The 17,640-nt window shown below is 38.9% G+C and overlaps 1 protein-coding gene across 1 annotated transcript in view; it reads right to left on the minus strand.

Moving 5' to 3' along the window:
• The window catches only part of Zswim5 (zinc finger SWIM-type containing 5), a 106,977-nt gene that overhangs the window by 28,466 nt on the left and 60,871 nt on the right, over positions 1–17,640 (minus strand). Inside the window, exons 2-3 of the mRNA XM_034504000.2 lie at positions 7,483–7,839; positions 1,491–1,639 (exon numbers count right to left, since the gene is read on the minus strand). Of these exons, the coding sequence (XP_034359891.1) occupies positions 1,491–1,639; positions 7,483–7,839 (506 nt within the window). The remainder of the gene's footprint in view (positions 1–1,490; positions 1,640–7,482; positions 7,840–17,640) is intronic.

Genomic DNA, 17,640 nt, shown 5'->3' on the forward strand with positions numbered 1-17,640 from the left:
AGAAGTTAGGATGACGTTAAGTGTTGCTCCTCTGGTACATTTCATCTTTTGTTTCATCTCTCACTAGCCTGGGACTCTGCTAAGTAGGCTACTAACCAATGACCAAAGCCCACTAACCAATGACGTCCAGAGATCCAGGATTTCTGCCTCCCATTGTGTCAGCACTGCAGCCACTTAACTGCAGGTGCAGTTTATGAACTGAACCATCCCCCCTTATTTTAATATTTTTATCTCATCCCTTTGAGTGACTCTCTTTGCATGTACCTGTTCTCTGCTTTTGACTTCAGAGAGGGCTCAATGACCTCTGTAGCTCTATCTTTATGTAGCCAAAAAAAAAAAAAAAAAAGAGTTAAATTATCTGCTTCTCTGTATCTGTACATACATACACAATACACACATATATATATTACATACACACACATACACACACATACTACCTACACAGGTAAATAGATAGATGATAGATATAAAGATACTCTGCTGTCAAACCTGGTGACTGAGTTCAATCCCTGGAACCCAGGAAAAAGGAGAAACAGAGAACTATTCCATATGGTTATGCTCTGAGCAATAATGTCATAAAATCTGCCCTCAAATAAGTTTTAAATTAAGAAACCCTGTGACTATAGTGTGAAGTCAGTACTACCTGGTAAATCAAGACTGACAAAAGTGACATCAACTGTGAATTTACTGTTTTTTTTTTTTTTTTTAAATAAATTTGATGTTGTGGAAAGACAAAACATCTCAGTTTGTTTCTGAAGCAGCTCACTTATGTCTGATAGGTAAGGGATGAACTTTCTTTCCAAGATGATAAGAATGTTAATTCTGGTGATGACTCTATACTAAGTATGTGTGAATATACCAACCCCATACTAGCAAGTGTTCTACCACTGATCTGTATCTCCAGCCAATATTGTACTGGTTATATGGGTAAACCATGTAATATATGTTATATTATATCTCAGTAAAGGTATTAATGGAAAGAGTAAAACAAACGACAAAACCAGTCCAGCCTGCCTGGCACGGGCACCTCCAGTTTCAAAACCGTATCTTCTGGAACATTGTTGACACTCTAGCCACTGATGCTTCATTGGGCAGCTTTTGGGTCACAGTAGAAGGAAGATGGTTCCTTGCTCAAGTTCTCCAGCACTGTGAGCTCATTTAGAGAATAGAGAAAAACAGACCACCAGAAGGAGGGCTCCAAGGAATAACCTCACTATGAGGCTCTGCTTATCCTCTCTTGCTAGATTTTAAGCATAGCTAGGTGAAGCAAGCTAAGTACATACACCAGGAGGCAGAAGTGTGGTATGCACAGTTTACTTAATATTTGAAAGGAAGGAAGGACAGAGGGAAAGAAGGAAGGAAGGAAGGAAGGAAGGAAGGAAGGAAGGAAGGGAAAAAGGGAAGGAGGGAAAAAGAAGAGAAGGAAGGAAGAAGGGAAGGAGAGAAGGAGAGAAGGAGGCCGTCAGGCAGGCTAGCCTTTTACTTCTTACCTTGGCAAACATTGAATTGAGCTGCTTGCCAGAGCCGTAGTAACCCCCCTGGGAGAGAAAAAGCTTCACTTGTTCTTTCACCTGTTCTTCATCCAAATGCCAACAGTTGTCATCGTCGATGCTGGCCCCAGCTGTGGGGTCAGGGGCACCTGTGAGGAACAGGAACACTGTGAGCACATAGATGCAGGTAGTCAGTGCTTTGCAACTGTGCAGCACTTCAGAAATGTAAGGTGTATGCTAGTTTTACATTCACAGAAGTCACAGTTGTAGCCTTCTAAGGTCTATGACTACTGAAAAGCCTAGAATAAAATACATATATTGTGGTGGGTAGTGGTGGCACACGCCTTTAGTCCCAGCACTCAGGAGGCAGAGGCAGGTGGATCTCTGAGTATGAGGCCAGCCTGGTCTATAGAGTTCTAGGACAGTCATGGCTACACAGAGATCCTGACTCAAAAATCAACAAACATACACACATGCTACTATTAAATATACATTTGGCCTCTGCTCTACATTCCATGGCAAACAACTAATTTTTAAAAAAATTTTCAATTTATGTGTTTCTGTTGCTTTGCCTATATGTATGTCTGTGCATCACATGAATGCAGTGCCTACAGAAGACAGAAGAGGGTATCAAATCCTCTGCGGCTAGAGTTACACCTAGTTGTTGGCTGCCATGGGAGTGCGAATATCAAACCCAGGTCTTCTGTTGAACAACACGTATTCTTAACTGCTGAGCCCACCTCTAGGCATGATTCACAACTTTAAATTCCTTGTACTTTTCAAAGTGGTGTCTTTCTGTGTGGTAATGAGTTGGGGATAACAGTTGAGAGAAGCTAGACAGCTTCAGAATCGGCTCTGCTCACCCAGGCAGAGCTGAGACATTTAGTCCCACATGTCAACCTCTAATAACAAAAACAAACAAACAAACAAACAAAAAGTCCTAAAGGCTAAGTTGTTTACCAATGGCTAGTGATTTTAATCAATTATTATCTATTGTCTTAGTCAAGGTTTCTATTCCTGCACAAACATCATGACCAAGAAACAAGTTGGAGAGGAAAGAATTTATTCAGCTTACACTTCCACATTGCTGTTCATCATGAAAGGAAGTCAGGACTGGAACTCAAGCAGGTCAGGAAGCAGGAGCTGATGCAGAGGCCATGGAGGGATGTTATAGGATTGCTTCTACTGGCTTGCTCAGCTTGCTTTCTTATAGAACCCAAGACTACTAGACCAGGGATGGCACCACCCACAATGGGCTGGGCCCTCCCCCCTTGATCACTAACTGAGAAAATGCCTTATAGTTGGATCTCATGGAGACATTTCTTCAAGGAGTCTTCCTTCTCTGTGATAACTCCAGCTTGTGTCAAGTTGACACACAAAACCAGCCAGTACTTCTATGTAATGACACTTACAAAACAAAACCAAGCCCAATAACAGACTTTGTAGAGCTTCCAGAGAGTAGAACATGAGAAAGTTCTCAAGAGCAGCACACCTGGACAAAGTTGGAAGCATGGTCGCTTATAGCATATGCTTTGCCCTATATATTTTTCAGATGTACCTTCGGTAATATTGTAATGAACCTACAAATGTAAGTAAAATGATTCCCTGATTCTGTGACTTAAACCAGCAGATTAACTGAACATCAGGAGAGGAGTGTGGGAACCTTGATTTATGGTCAGTCAGTCTGCCAGCTAGTTAAAAGCTAAAACAACCTGAGGCATGAGGCTGGCATCTGAAGCAGGGCAGAAGAGGGGAAGAGTTTTGGAGATTGAGCTTTCAACATGTAGGTGTCACACCATCTCCAGGTAGTTAGTATCAAAAATGAATTATATTAGAGGACATGTTGGTGTCTGCTGTGGAATTGGTTGGTTGCTGTGCAGGAAAAAAAAAAAAAAAACCCTAAAGAGTTGATCATATAGGCATTCTGGGCTGTATTCTGAGGCTATGAGAGGAGAGGCTCACTTTGTTTCTCCTCTGTATCTTCAAAACACAGGAGGAAAAATCATAACATTTCCTCCCTAGGAATGTGATATTACTTTGTTTTGTCCTGCGAAGTTCAACTTTCTATTAACATACATATATTATTTTTAAAACTAAATATATTTTCTTAGAACATAAAGGTGTATTTTTAGCTAGGTATGGTAGTGTAAGCCCCTGGAGGCAGGAGAGTGTCAGGCCCTGCCCTACAGGGAAAAAAAAAAAAAAAGCCCAAGATCAGGCCACAAAATCCCACCAATCGATTATCTTGCCCCAACATAATCACTCCAATTCCACTACTTTGGAAAGCCCCACCCCCAAAAGAAACCCTATGAAAAGCCGGCCTCTGCTCAGTTTTCTGCTGTTTCTTGCCTGTCCAAGCAGAGGCAGCCATCTGTTTGTGCTTTTCCCTTCCAATAAATCTCTTGTGTGAGGTTTGTTGTGTGGTGTGGCTTTGTGGTATTCCTTGGCTCCTAACTACCAGAATACTTTTTCCCTTTTAGCTGTAACACTTACAGTGGTGGTACATAATATGTAATCCCCAGAACTCAGGAGGTAGAAGCAGAAGGGTCTGGAGTTCAAATCCATTGATTACATAATAAATTTAAAGACAGCCTGGGTTACATGAGGCATCTCAACCAATAAATATGTTGCATTGTATTTTACCATAAAACTACTTCCTAAAGCACAACAGAGCTGTATTTGTGGTGACATGATTTTATCCACATTGTCCTTTATATCTGGGCTTACTCAGCAAAACCACTTTACACACAGCTGCAGTTATTCACTCAGACATCTTCCCTGAAAGTTTGTTGGCTCCTTGCTCACATTTCAATCTCTAGCTAAATTTGGGTGAATAATTTATTAGCATACTGCTGGTAACTGTTAAGACAATTCTTGTGGACATGCTTTTGGAATGTTTTGGAACTGATTTGGTAGCTTGGCAGAGAAGGAACTGAGATCAATTAGGTTAAGCCAAGGACTGGGTTTTGGGTACTTTGGGCATAAGGAATGAGGAAAGAGTAACAGTAGTGGTCTCAAAGCAGAAGGCAGAGGCAGGTGGAACAATTATCATCCTAGATGATTCAATTAGATGAAAATGAAGAATTAGGAACCTGACTAAGAAGATAGCTGGTCTTAATCAACTGGGCTGGAAGTATGGAATGATATCATCTCTCAGGATTTGAGGAGTTTTGAAGAAAAGTAGGAACTATAGCACACTATGGATCTTCATAGTCACAGCAGTTGTGAAAGAAATCAGGCCCATTAAAAATATCTAGTGTGGTTTTTATAGAATAAACTGTTAGAATAGAGCTAGGTCACTGCAAAGAAAAGAAGAGAGTAAGTTGACATTTAGGCAAGATACAATAGAAAATCAGTGTGACTGTTAAGACTATTAGTCATCTGAAAAAAGCATGAAATGGCAAGAGGCCCTACAGAGGGTGTATGTGTGTGTGTGTGTATGTGTAAGGCATGGTCTTCCTATGTTGACAAGGCTAGCCTCACTAGCCTCAATTCCATGATGTAGACAAGGTTGAATTTGAACTCTGGATCCCCCTTGCTTGGCCTCTCGAGACTTACATATGTCTAGCATCATGCTCAGAACCACAGAATATTTCCATTTTTTTTTTTTTTTTTAAAAAAGACTTATTTAGGTAGATGAGTGTTTTGTCAGTATGTATGTCTTCATATCAGAAGAAGTCTGTGTTTATAACTCCAGTTATATGGGACTACAGTTATGGATGGTAGTGAGCTGCCACGTGGATTCTGGGAACTGAACCTGGGTCCTTTGGAAGTACAACCAGTGCTCTTAACCACTGACCATCTCTTTAAACTCAGTAGTTTTGTTTATTAAGCAAAGATTTAGCCAGATGCAGTACCTCTAATCCCAGCAACTTGTGAGGCTTGGGGAGGAGGGCCTCTTTGTCAAGAGTTCTGGCTGGAGCAATATAATGAGATCTTATTTTAAAAACAAAGCAGAACAGAGCAAGCCAATAGTTATTATTTATCAAGAGCCTTAATATGTAGCAAAATTTATGTCAAATATTTAATATTTAGGGATAAACAAAACTAATGCAGTCCCTGTCCTCTTGGAGGCTTTGAACTTTGGAGAGAGAGGATAAACAAATGATCACATATATGTTTTTCTGTCATACTACTTCTTCAGTTCTACACACATGCAAGCATACATGCCCATGAACACACACACACTTTCACGTGGAGAGGCCACATTAAGCTTAAAAAAAAGATACTGGAGGAGTGAATGGGAGGCTGCCTGGCACAAAGAGAGGAAAATACTGAGTGTATTTTTTGTTCAAAGACAACATGAAGTCATAAACTACATGTAATTAAGTACAACTGTAATGGAAGAAGAAAAGGAGACATTCTCTCAAAGTAAAAATGTAGGCAAACGCTAGTTTGTGCAATGCTTTACAGATCAAAGAATGTGGACTTCTTCCTAATAGTAATAGGAGACCAATGCAGGATTTTAAATAAGAAGTAGTATGGCTGGGCAGCGGTGGAGCGTGCGTGCCTTTAATTACAGAATTCTGGAGGCAGAGAAAGGCGAATCTCCGTGAGTTAGAGACCAGCAGTTTGGTCTGCAAAGTGAGTTCCAGGACAGCCAGGACTACATAGTGACACCATGTCTCAAAAACAAGCAAAACAAAAGAAAAAAAAAAAACAAATGAAATGGTATGACAATATCTGTAGCTATATGTGATGGTTTGTATAAGCTTGGCCCAGGGAGTGGCATGATTAGGAGGTGTGGCCTTGTTGGAAGTGTGTCACTTTGAGGTGGGCTTTGAGAGACCCTCTTCCTACCTGCCTAGTAATCAGTCTTCTCTTGGTTACCTTCAGAACAAGATGTAGAACTCTCAGCTTCTCTAGCATCATGCCTGCCTGGATGCTGCCATATTCCTGCCTTGATGATAGCATACTGAACCTCTGAGCCTGTAAGCCAGCCCCAATTAAATGTTGTCCCTTATAAGAGTTGCCTTGGCCATGGTGTCTCTTCTCAACAATGGAAACCCTAACTAGGATAGTCATAGAAAAATCACTTGGGATGATTCTGTGGAGGAGGGAATAAAGGGGAGCAATATGGCAATCTAGGTGAATAATTTCAGGCAGGAAGCTAAATCTTAGGCTAGAACAAAGAAGTAGGGTTCAGGCATGAAAATGACTTTGGGCTAGGACAGGGAAGTAGGCTCAGTTATTGTGGTCATCCTGATAAGCCCTTTGAAACAGTCAGTGATCACGGGACTTTGTTTATTGCCTTGCTTGTTCTTTGACTGTTTGTGTTTATTGTCTTGCTTGTTCCTTGACTATTTGCATCTATTGTATCGATAGTTCCTCAACCTAGAACTGACCTTATTACTTGCATGTAATTAAAATGGTATAAAAGCAGGTTGGGGAAAAATAAATGCACCTCAGCCTCAGAACTAGCTGGGGCCATGTTATAATGTTGTCTAATTGTCTCTTTCCTTTTAATCCTCACTCTTCCGCTGGAGAACCTGATGACTGACTGAGCTGGCTTGGTCACTCTATAATCTATAGCAAAGATTATTACATAGTGATTAAAACTGTGTAACTACCAAAAAGTCAAGAAGTAGAATGCTACCAACACCTCAGGCCAAAATATCTATGAAATAGAAATGAATTGTTTTCAGAAACTAAAACATGCCTTTAATCCCAGCATTCAAGAGGCAGAAGCAAGAGGATCTCTATGAGTTTGAGGCCAGATTGGTCTACAGAGCAAGTTCCAGGACAGCCAAGGCTACACAGAGAAACCCTGTCTCACTCCCACCCCTCCACGCCCCACCCCCCCCAAAAAAGAAAGTAAGAGTTAATTACAGTTGTTTGGACAAAATGAGTTGAATAAGGTTAAATTATTACAAGAGTAGAGAAGTTTCAACCTGTTAAAATACAACACAGTGGAAGGGAAAAAAAAACTATTGCTTTTAATAGTAGTTTCAAAAAGCTAATTTTTTAAAGTCAAGAAATGTTAAACAATTACCATTCACTTGGTTGATTTCTGAGTTGGAGGACAGAATCTCATCTGCCAGCTTTTGTGCAGTAGGAAGAACTTCAGTGTGGTGTGCTGTGATTAAATATTGAATAAACTTCTGTAGCTGGTCCCTGTTCATCTGGAAAAGGGTTTCTGAGATAGGAAGACGAAGTTTGACTTGGTCTGGTTTCCGGATCCTGTAGAGAGAGAGTGCTACCACGTGAGCACAGTAGAAAATGTCCTTATTCCCACAGCCGCAGCTCACAGAAGTGATTTTGCATCGATCAAAACTGATTGCAACTTTGTAAGTCACTGCTGGTTCAGAAGCAGTGGCTGGTTCCGTCACTGTGCCACTCAGATGGAAGCCTAAAGACACAAAGGAAAACATCCTGTTTAGAGAGACTTTAGGGCTAACCGGTTAATCAATTCACAATTCATCCAGCATCTTCTTCTATACAGGTAGTGAGATCTGCCCGGATGACAACAAGCTCTGTGCATGGAACTTAAGTACTGTCCTGAAGGAATACACAGTCTGGAAACACAATCCTTTATCTTGGAGTGAATCTCTTGGACTTTAAATCTCTTGGACTATAAAAAACTTTTTATATACTTTTGTACATATTTTTATGGAAGGATAGTTCATAGTTTTCATTGCAGTCTCAAATGTTTAATAAAGAACTCTTAAATGTTAGAAATAATTCTTGTAGATTTTGAACTTAAAATGTTAATAAAGACAAGTCCACAACAACACTAGTACAATCTAGAATCCTGTGAGTACTACAGATGAGAGGGAAAAAGAATTCCATGGGGGAGAACAGAAAGAAGAGTAAGGACATGTCATCCTTAAACACACAATTCCAAAATGGTGGCCATATGGAACAATCAAAAAGCAAGAAACCCAAGATACAGAACACTTCATACAAGGATACTATACAGTACTACATCTCTATTCACCAGGTCCCCAACACCTATAAATGTGGAACACACTAAGAATGCCTTATTTATTTTTTAAAACAAGTTGTTGTGTAGTCAAGGATGTCTCTTACTATGGAATCAAGGATGACCTTGGAATTCTGATCCTCCTGCTGAGTCACAGTGGAATTACAGTGTGCACCACTACTACCAACAAGCACTATCAGCTGAGCTATCTCGTCAGTTGGAATACGGTGTTCTCTTAACAAAAGAAGTAACAGAAACAACGCTGAACATTGACCAAAACTTATGGTGAAGACCAAACTGATTTACAAAGTTTTCTAGGTATCTCTGTGATGATTCTTCCCTCACATTTTCCTCAATGGTACACACCAAAAAAAAAAAAAAAAAAAACAAATAAAAACAACCCTAAGATAGCACAAAACCATTCTATTTACTGAGCACTCTAATGCCCAAGGACTTTTACAACTTTTAAGGGGTAACTTAGGGATAAACTTAAAGGGTTAAGCTTTGACAATAGCCTCTCTTACCAGCTGCAGACCTTGAAGGATGGTGGGTAGATTGAGGATAGGCAGTTAACAAGAATGTGTACTATTTACTCAACTAATGGTTCCAGCAGGCTATAAAGGCCAACATCCCTATTTCTATTCTATAACGGGTCTGTCTTTTTGGTGCAAAGTAATCAGGAATGGTGGACTTGCAGAGACTTGTTTCTTTAAGAGAATACATATATAAATTGTTGCTCTTGTTTTGTCTCATTCACATCATGGACAAGTTTAAAACAGTTTTTGAAGAGAAGCAAAGGCAAATGGATCTCTGTGAGTTCAAGGCCAGCCTGGTCTACATAGAAAGTTCCAGGAAAGCCAGGCTATAGAGAGAAGACCCTATCTCAAACAAAACAAAACAAAAACCTACAGCCAATTAAAAAAAATCTCAAATACTTTAATGATGAGTGGACCCTGAATAAAGCACCAAATACTTTCAAGGAGTTCTTGTTTAGTTTATAAGTAGTATATTTTCCCTCAAATCACAAAGCAATCTTTGACATGAAAAAGAAATGCTTTATGTCAAATTTCTATTTCAACCTGTGATTTAGACTCCTCTACCAGCTCTACCTTGTTTAAAAATACAAAAATAAAACCATACCATAGCCCCTTCTCCATTATATATCATGATGTCTCTGATATCTCAACTTCTAGGAAAATCACTGGCCTTTTATAGATACATGCATGCTATGAGCCCCTTCCAGGATACCATCTTGTAAGCCTATTATACTTTCTTTACCTTCAACATGCACCAAGTATCACTTGGGAAAGAATCAACAAATGAGTCAAACCCACAATGGTGGCACATGACCGTGACTGCAGCACTTGGGCGTCAGAATAGAAAAACCATGAGTTTGGGGCTAGCTTGGACTATATAGACATTGAAAGACTTTGTCTCAAAAAACAAAAAACTAAAAACCATCAAAATCTCCTCATAGGGCAGAAGCAGTGTTTGGAAGAAGTACTTGCTAGAATTTGCTGTGCTCAAATATGTACCAAACACTCTTTGTTGCAAACCCATGCGTAAGCCAGATGTAGTGGCACACACACATCTATAATCCCAACACTTGGGAGACAGAGGTAGGTGGATCTTCGGGTTTGAGGCCAGCTTGGTCTACAAAGCTAGTTCTAGGACAGTTAGGACTACACAGAGAAACCGTGTTTCAAAAACCCAAAAACCCAAAAGCCAAAACTATGGCATAACTGGTGACTTACAACAGGTGTTGGTCTCCTGCTTATTATACTGACTGGCAGTACAATAGCAATAGAAAGGGTCTGAGAATTTCCCTCAACATTGTTCTCATCATTAAACAAGCTGGAGAGTCCAGAAACAGACTGAACTCAATCTTGAAGTAAATAGAAAATACTAAGGATGATTTTCCATTTGGACATATAAATACATAATAGAATAGAATAGGATAGAATACTAGATAATGTTGTATATATGTGATGAAACTTCTCTTTTCCAAATAAGGAAATCCTATAGTCTACATTGCTTAGCTCAAATATCACTTCACATTAAACCACCTTGTATTTCAAGCCGTTGAATCATTAAATGAAAAAGCTTTAGCATTTATGCCTGTGGAGTTTATATTCTAGTTTACAAGAAAGATTTTGTCCAGAATCAAATAATAAAGACCTAAGAAATAATCACTTCATTGATTGCCCAGAACAGTTATGTAATTTTCATGATTATAACCATGAGAACAAAATCTTAAATGACCATAATTTCTGAAATATCTTAGGCTTTAAAAATTAGAATAGATTTATAGTTTTTATTCTTTAAAATCAGTGTACTTTCCAAATACAGTCAATTGCTTAGTAACCCCCCTATCCTGCCAGTACTGCATATCGAACCCAAAGCTTTATGCACTCTACCCCTGAACTACAAACCCTAATTGGTTCTTTTATTTATCAAGAAATAATTTTTAACTTTTTAAGCATAAACACATGTTGGGTATTTTCTTTTGTTTTTAACTTTTATTTCTTATAGGTGTGTGTGATTGGGAAAGATGCAATAGTCCTGTGTGGTTAGAGGACAATTTTTTGGAGTTAGTTCTCCTTCAGCCTTTATATGGGCTTTACATGGACTTAGGTCCTCAGCTTTCATGGCATGTGCGTATACCTGCTAAACAACCTTACCAGCCTACTCCCCCTTTTATGAAAAAATCATGTCATTTCCACATTATCTTGTATTTCTGGTACCTAATACAAAAACTAGCATAGAACAAATATACAAATGTTTGCTGAATGCAACAGTTTTGAATCTTTTAGTGTCTTGTCACTGATCACAGGACAGTACATGTGTTGGGATCTCTTTCAAGCTCTCAGACTTGTTCCCACTACACAGCACACAAACACAACAGGCTGACTGAATGATTCTTTAGCATGGGAAGTTTTCTCCATTGTCCTTGCCTTTGCCTTTATATGCGACATTCCTATACCAACATGACCTTTCTGCCCCTCCTCATTCTGAATTCTCAACTTGCATGTTATTTACTCAACTCTTCCCTTATGTCTTTGGACACTTAGCAAAGTACTTCTTCAGAGATCTCATTTTTCATCACTTTTATCTTTATTTGAACAAATGACTATCAGTGTAATTAATAGTTTCATGCTTGTCTTTTCCCTTTAGATTGTGAACTCTTTGTAAACAAGGGTTTGTTTTCATTTTTATATTTTCAGCTGGCCTATTGTAAGGGCTTAATAAGTATCTGTTTACAGATGAATGAGTAAGTGAACACTAAATTGAATCTTTATATACTCATATATATAATTCACAGAGGATTAAGTATATTTATGAAATTCCTTATTTTTATGATTAAAATATATCAGCAAATTAAACAATTTTACTGGGATGAAGAACAAAGTAACAAGAAATTATATACAAAGTTAACTGACAGTCTTGCTTCAGTGCAGCTGTTGCTGGAGCTGCAGTGGCTGAAGAGATGACAGCTACCAGCCCTTTTGGATGCTCTACCGAGAGCATATCTTAAATATCTAGATGCAGTTCTTCAGAGGCGGTGATAGTCCTACCCTGAATGTGGCCTGGCTGTAAGTACCTAGGTTATCAATGTAGGGTGTGAATGGAGAATTTTCAGCACTTACAAAACAACAAAAGACTCATCTCCAGCTGGAGGGTCTCAGACTCTTAAGTGATGGACATCCATCTGTCATGACTGGAAAGAATACAGGCGCTGCAAGTTCTGATGAATTTGGTAATTCTCAGAATGAGAGAACAATGAGTAAGCTTGAAACAAAAATGACAAACGGACTCAAGGAAATCACCACACGACAGAGGCAACCATTCTCGAAATACAGTGGATGGGAACACTTTATTCAAGTAAATATGAGAAAAGCTAAGGTGGCTGTTTAACCTAGGAAATGAAAGAAGTATGTTCTGTAACACTTTTATATGAAAGAAACTGGTCAGTAGTTTAAATTAAGAAAGCTCTAGAAGCCAGAGTGAAATTTACTAAAACCAAGGACTAGCTTCCCTTCCAGGTTCTGTTCCAGCCTTTGTCTTGCTATGCAAGTGCAGATGATCACTATACACAACGCCTGCAAGGCTGTGGAACTGAACTTGGTTCTGAAAGAAGCCCCATTTCTTTGGCCTCAGCAGATGTTTATATGACTTTGCAGCTAGCAGCCAAAAAGAAGGTCCCCCCCCCCAAAGAATCTGATGCCCCATTGGACAAACTGCCAACTCTTATGTATATAAAAGCTTTGTCTATTATACACATCCTATACACAATGCTGGCTGAACATTTAGCAAAGAAAAAAGGAGATGGAGTACATTCCAAGGCTAAGAGTTATTACTTAGTATTTTGTGTGTGTGTACGAACATACATGTGTGTATGTGTGAAATATATTTAGTGGTTTGAAATTCCTATTGAATTTGCTTTTTTCTGTAGTGATTTAGAGACTGCAGTTTATGAGATATCTGAGATTATATAATTCTCAAATAAAAAAATTTTAAAACAAAAATAAATTTATATAGAATAATATCAATATAACAAGAGTCTTTCCTATAATTTATATTCAAATTTTAAATGGACTGCTGTTAGCTTCTGCTGGTTTCTATAACATTTACTTAATATTTTTGAGACAGAATCTTTCTTCAGACTGGCTTTGAATTCAGAACAATCCTCCTGTCTCAGTCTTTTGAGTGCTGAGATTTCAGGCATGTATCACCACATCTGACTGTTTTTAAAAATACAGAACATGAGGGCTGCCAGGATGGCTCAGCCAGTAAAAGCCTTTGCTGCACAAGCTTCATAATCTACATTCAATCCTCAGGTCCCACACTGGAAGGAGAGAACCAACTAACTCCTGGGGCAGTCTTCTGACCTTCACATGGTATGCTTCCACATTCTCTCTCTCACTCAATGATTTATTTATATTATTATTGTTGTTGTTGTTGTTTGAGACAGGGTCTCACAATCTAGCTCTAGCTGTCTTAGAACTCACTATACAGACCAAATTAGCTTCAAATTCTCAGAGAGCCATCTACCTCTGCCTCCCACCTTCTGGGATTAAAGGTGTGTACCACTACCATGCCTTGCTCATTAATTTTAAAATAAAAAATAAGAACACATTCTGAGGAGCGGTAGCATACACCTTTAATCAATTGGGAGGCAAAGGCAGATCTCTGTGAGTTTGAGGCCAGTCTGGTCTACATAGCAAGTTCCAGAACAGCCAGGGCTACACAGAAACCCTATCTCAAAATAAAAAATAAAGTAAAAGCACAAGCTATTTTATTAGCTAACATTTAGTGCTTACTACATGCTAGACGGTATATTCTAAGCGTTTCCCATATGTTAACTAGTTAGGTCCTCAGAACAACGAAATGTCTGCTCTTTTTCCTTTCAGCAATAAAACTGAAGCTCAGGGAATAAAGGAACTCACTCAACATCGTACTGAAGCTTGAGCACAGGCAGTCTGGTTCACAACCTGTACTGTTAACCACAATGTAGTGAGTATGACACTACTGCATCTAAAGCATGTATCCAAAACTTTTAAAAAGTAATTAGCAAGCATAATTCTATAAAGACGAAGTTCTGCATTAATGACAGACAAGTCAGTAAACTCTGACATCTGCCTGGTTTCCTGGGCAACTATTTGATGCCACACTCTCACTGGAGGAATAAAGATGGGCTCGTGAACTACAAGACAGTTTCACCATCCCACGTGAATCATCTGTGTGGAGTTCTAAAGCAGTACTTTTCAGCACAGCCCTCTGACACCATTCAAAGGCCTTTGTGTTTCTAAGTGTAAGAAAAGCTCCAGCAAAGCCTGCGCAATTAAAACCACTTTGCTCACTGCTCTTTTGATTCCCCAAGGCCTCTAGGCAGGTGCTAATACTCGAAAACAAGTGTCATTTCAGCTAACAGCAAGAAAAAGGAGTGCTGTGGTTTGCTAATAGGATTAATTTTTCCTTTAAAAATTTTTACATTGTATTTAATTGTTTACTTACTTATATTTAGTGTGTGTGTGTGTACATAATTGCTACAGCATGTGTGTAGAAACATTCTACTATGTGGGTCCCAAGAAAAGAAACTCAGGTCATCAGACTTGGCAGGCACCATCTTGCTGGCCCAAGAACACATTTTCTTTTTCTTTTCTTTTCTTCTACACCACCCCCAGCCCCCAAGAAAGGGTTTCTCTGTGTAGTCCTGGCTGTCCTGGAACTCACTTTGCAGAACAGCTTAGCCTCGAAATACAGAGATCAGCCTGCTTCTGCCTCCTCAGTGCTAGGATTAAAGGCGTGTGCCACCACACCTGGTTTAAGAATATGTTTTCCATATAGTCAGTTTAAATACAACATATGTATATCTACACACACAAACATACATATACAAACACACACACATATGGATCTATAAAGTAATTCCTTCGTATTAGAATGGCTTTATTTAAATAAATTTGGTTTTGATGAAAGTGTAGAATTCATTAGAATTCCTCATCTAATTCTTCCCTCCTAGAAAGTCACAGTTGTATACTGCAGGAAATAAAGCAAGTTACTTTCTTTTTAAATCTGTGGCAAAAAAAAAAAAAAAAAAAAAAGTAGCCCTGAGAACTCTTAAAACTTCAAGAATAACATTTATAAAATAACTAATTTCCTTCTTAGAAAACTTAACTCTCAATCTTAGTAGCTAATGCTCAAACATGTGTGACTGGGACAGTTCCAAAGACTAACAGTAAAATATACACAGATCAGGGGTCAGGGTCTGAATCACAACTCCAATAGCCCTCAATTCCTTTTTGCCTCAGTTTCTTAATTATGCAAATGAACATAATCAGATTCATGTGAAAGTGCTTTGTAAAGAACACATTTACCCGAAATACCACTCAATAACAATTCCAACTAGCCAGGGCCAGGGCCCATATAAATTCCCAAGAAGCAGATGGTGCCCACACACTAGATCAGGGTGTGGAAGATAAAGTGAGGAGCAGTATTGTTATTCAGGAATACAAATGATGCTGCCCCATTACTCTGAAAGCTACTTGGTTTGTTTGTATTAGAGAGGTCACCCTAAGCTTCTCAGAGCAGCTGAGTAAGCGGAAGGGCCCTTCTTGCTGCCATCTGCTCCCTTCCCAGACTCCTCTAGCAAATCAAGGGGTTTCCTTATATTAACCTCTAAAGAACAGCTATGGCCCGTTCTCTGCATCAGCCTCAGAAGGCAGCAGTCTCTGCTCTCTGTATTAGCAACCAGAGCTAAAGACCAAAGCCTTCCAAATGCAGGCACTCACCTCTAGATATAGCCTTACACCACCCAGTTCTGTAGTTTTGTTGTTTTGACTTGCAATTCTATAAGGGAATTAAGTGTACGGTTTTAAAGTTTCAGAATTTTTTAAAAAAACTATTATTTTAGAAATATTTCATGTTAAAAAGAAAAATAACAAATTTATCTGGAAAATTCATTTAAATATCTAACATACAGAAAACACAATTACTGACAGCATACACCCGTAATCCCAGGACTTGGGACATGCAGACAGGTGAGTTCAAAGTTATTGTCACCATAAGCTACACAATACATTTGAAGCTAGTCTGGGCTTTATGAAACTTTCTCTCAAAACAAATAAACAATGCAAAGACCTCACTTTATGGTGCAAGCTGAAGTTATATTGGTGGATAGCCAATCAATCTGGAACTAGAGATCAAAAATCTACAGTTTAGTTCACAGATTTGAAAGAAACTATTACACACCTCAAACAGCTCTCTGTAAAACAGTGTGCACAGGGTCTGCACCAGGCCCTCTGCATATGTATTATAGCTTCCAGCTTAATGTTGTTACAGGATTCCTGAGTCTGTGAATGAGTGGGTTTTTTATTTTTGTGCCATCTCTTGGACTCTTTTCCTTCTGTCTGTTTGTCTTGTTGAACGCCAATACGATAGCTTTTGTTTTATATTATTATATTTTGTTATATTTTATTATTATTTCTTAAAAGCCTGTTCTTTTCTAATAAGAGACAGAAAGGGATTGGTTCCAGATGAGGTGGCCGGAACTAGGCTTAAAGGGAGGGGAAACCATAATCAGGAAAGATTATGTGAGAAAAGGAATCTATTGTCCTTTTTTCCCCATGTTTTCAAATGGAGTTTCCTGGCTGTCCTGGAACTTGCTTTGTAGATCAGGCTGCTAGGCTGGTCTTGAACTTACAGAGATCCTCCTGCCTCTGCCTCCCAAGTGGCACATACCACTATGCCTTGCTAGGAATCTATTTTCAATAAAAGGGGAAAAATGTTCACATATACAAGGTATACACATGTTGCTAAAACAGATGTTATAGTTCAATGCTTACCACATGAGTTCTCTGTGTGTGTACATGTTTGAGATATGGACATTCATACACATACCCTCCCCACCCCCACCCCCCACCCCAGGCTGGCCTCAAACTCCCTATGTAACTAAGGAAGATCTTAAACTTGTTTATGTCTGTAAGACAGCCATAGGAAGACAGATGCACAGACACACTCAATGTGCTCATGCAGGTGAGTGCTCCCCAGGCTAGCCTCAAACTCCCTAGGTAGTTGAGAAAATCCTTCAATTTCTGATCTTCCTACCTCTATCTCCCAAGTTCTGGGGTTACATGTGTGCACCACCATTCCCTGTTTATTCAGTGTTGGAGATAGAATCCAGGGGTTTGTGTATGCGATGTAAGTACTTTACCAACTGAACTATGTACATGACCAGGTCTTTACCTCGGTCCATAATTCAAACAAAGAGAAAGGCAACATATAATTGTACTCTTATTTAATCAACTATTCTACTTCAATTCAGGAGCCTACATCAATAGGGTGAAAGGTATTAAAAACAACAAACCACTTTTCAAAAGGAAAACATTATATATAGCTAGTTTTGACTGACCACAATATTAAATAATCAATTTTCCATTTTTGAGTTTTCAACATAGTATTCATATTTATTTCATTTTTATTAATATGTACTTATTGGATGTGTATGAATATTTTTGCCTCATATATGTGTGTGTGTGTGTGTGTACCATGTATGTGCCTGGTGCCATGGAGTTAAGAAGAGGTGTTGGAACCCCTGAAACTAGAGTTAGAGATGGTTATGATGTGGGTGCTGGGAACTGAACCCAAACCCTATGTAAGAACAGACATATCTTTAGTCAGTGGGCCAGTTCTACAGCCTTCAGATTTATCTTTAAAACACTACATTTA

The sequence above is a fragment of the Arvicanthis niloticus genome, chromosome 5, assembly GCF_011762505.2.
Source record: "Arvicanthis niloticus isolate mArvNil1 chromosome 5, mArvNil1.pat.X, whole genome shotgun sequence".
Classification (NCBI taxonomy): Eukaryota; Metazoa; Chordata; class Mammalia; order Rodentia; family Muridae; genus Arvicanthis; species Arvicanthis niloticus.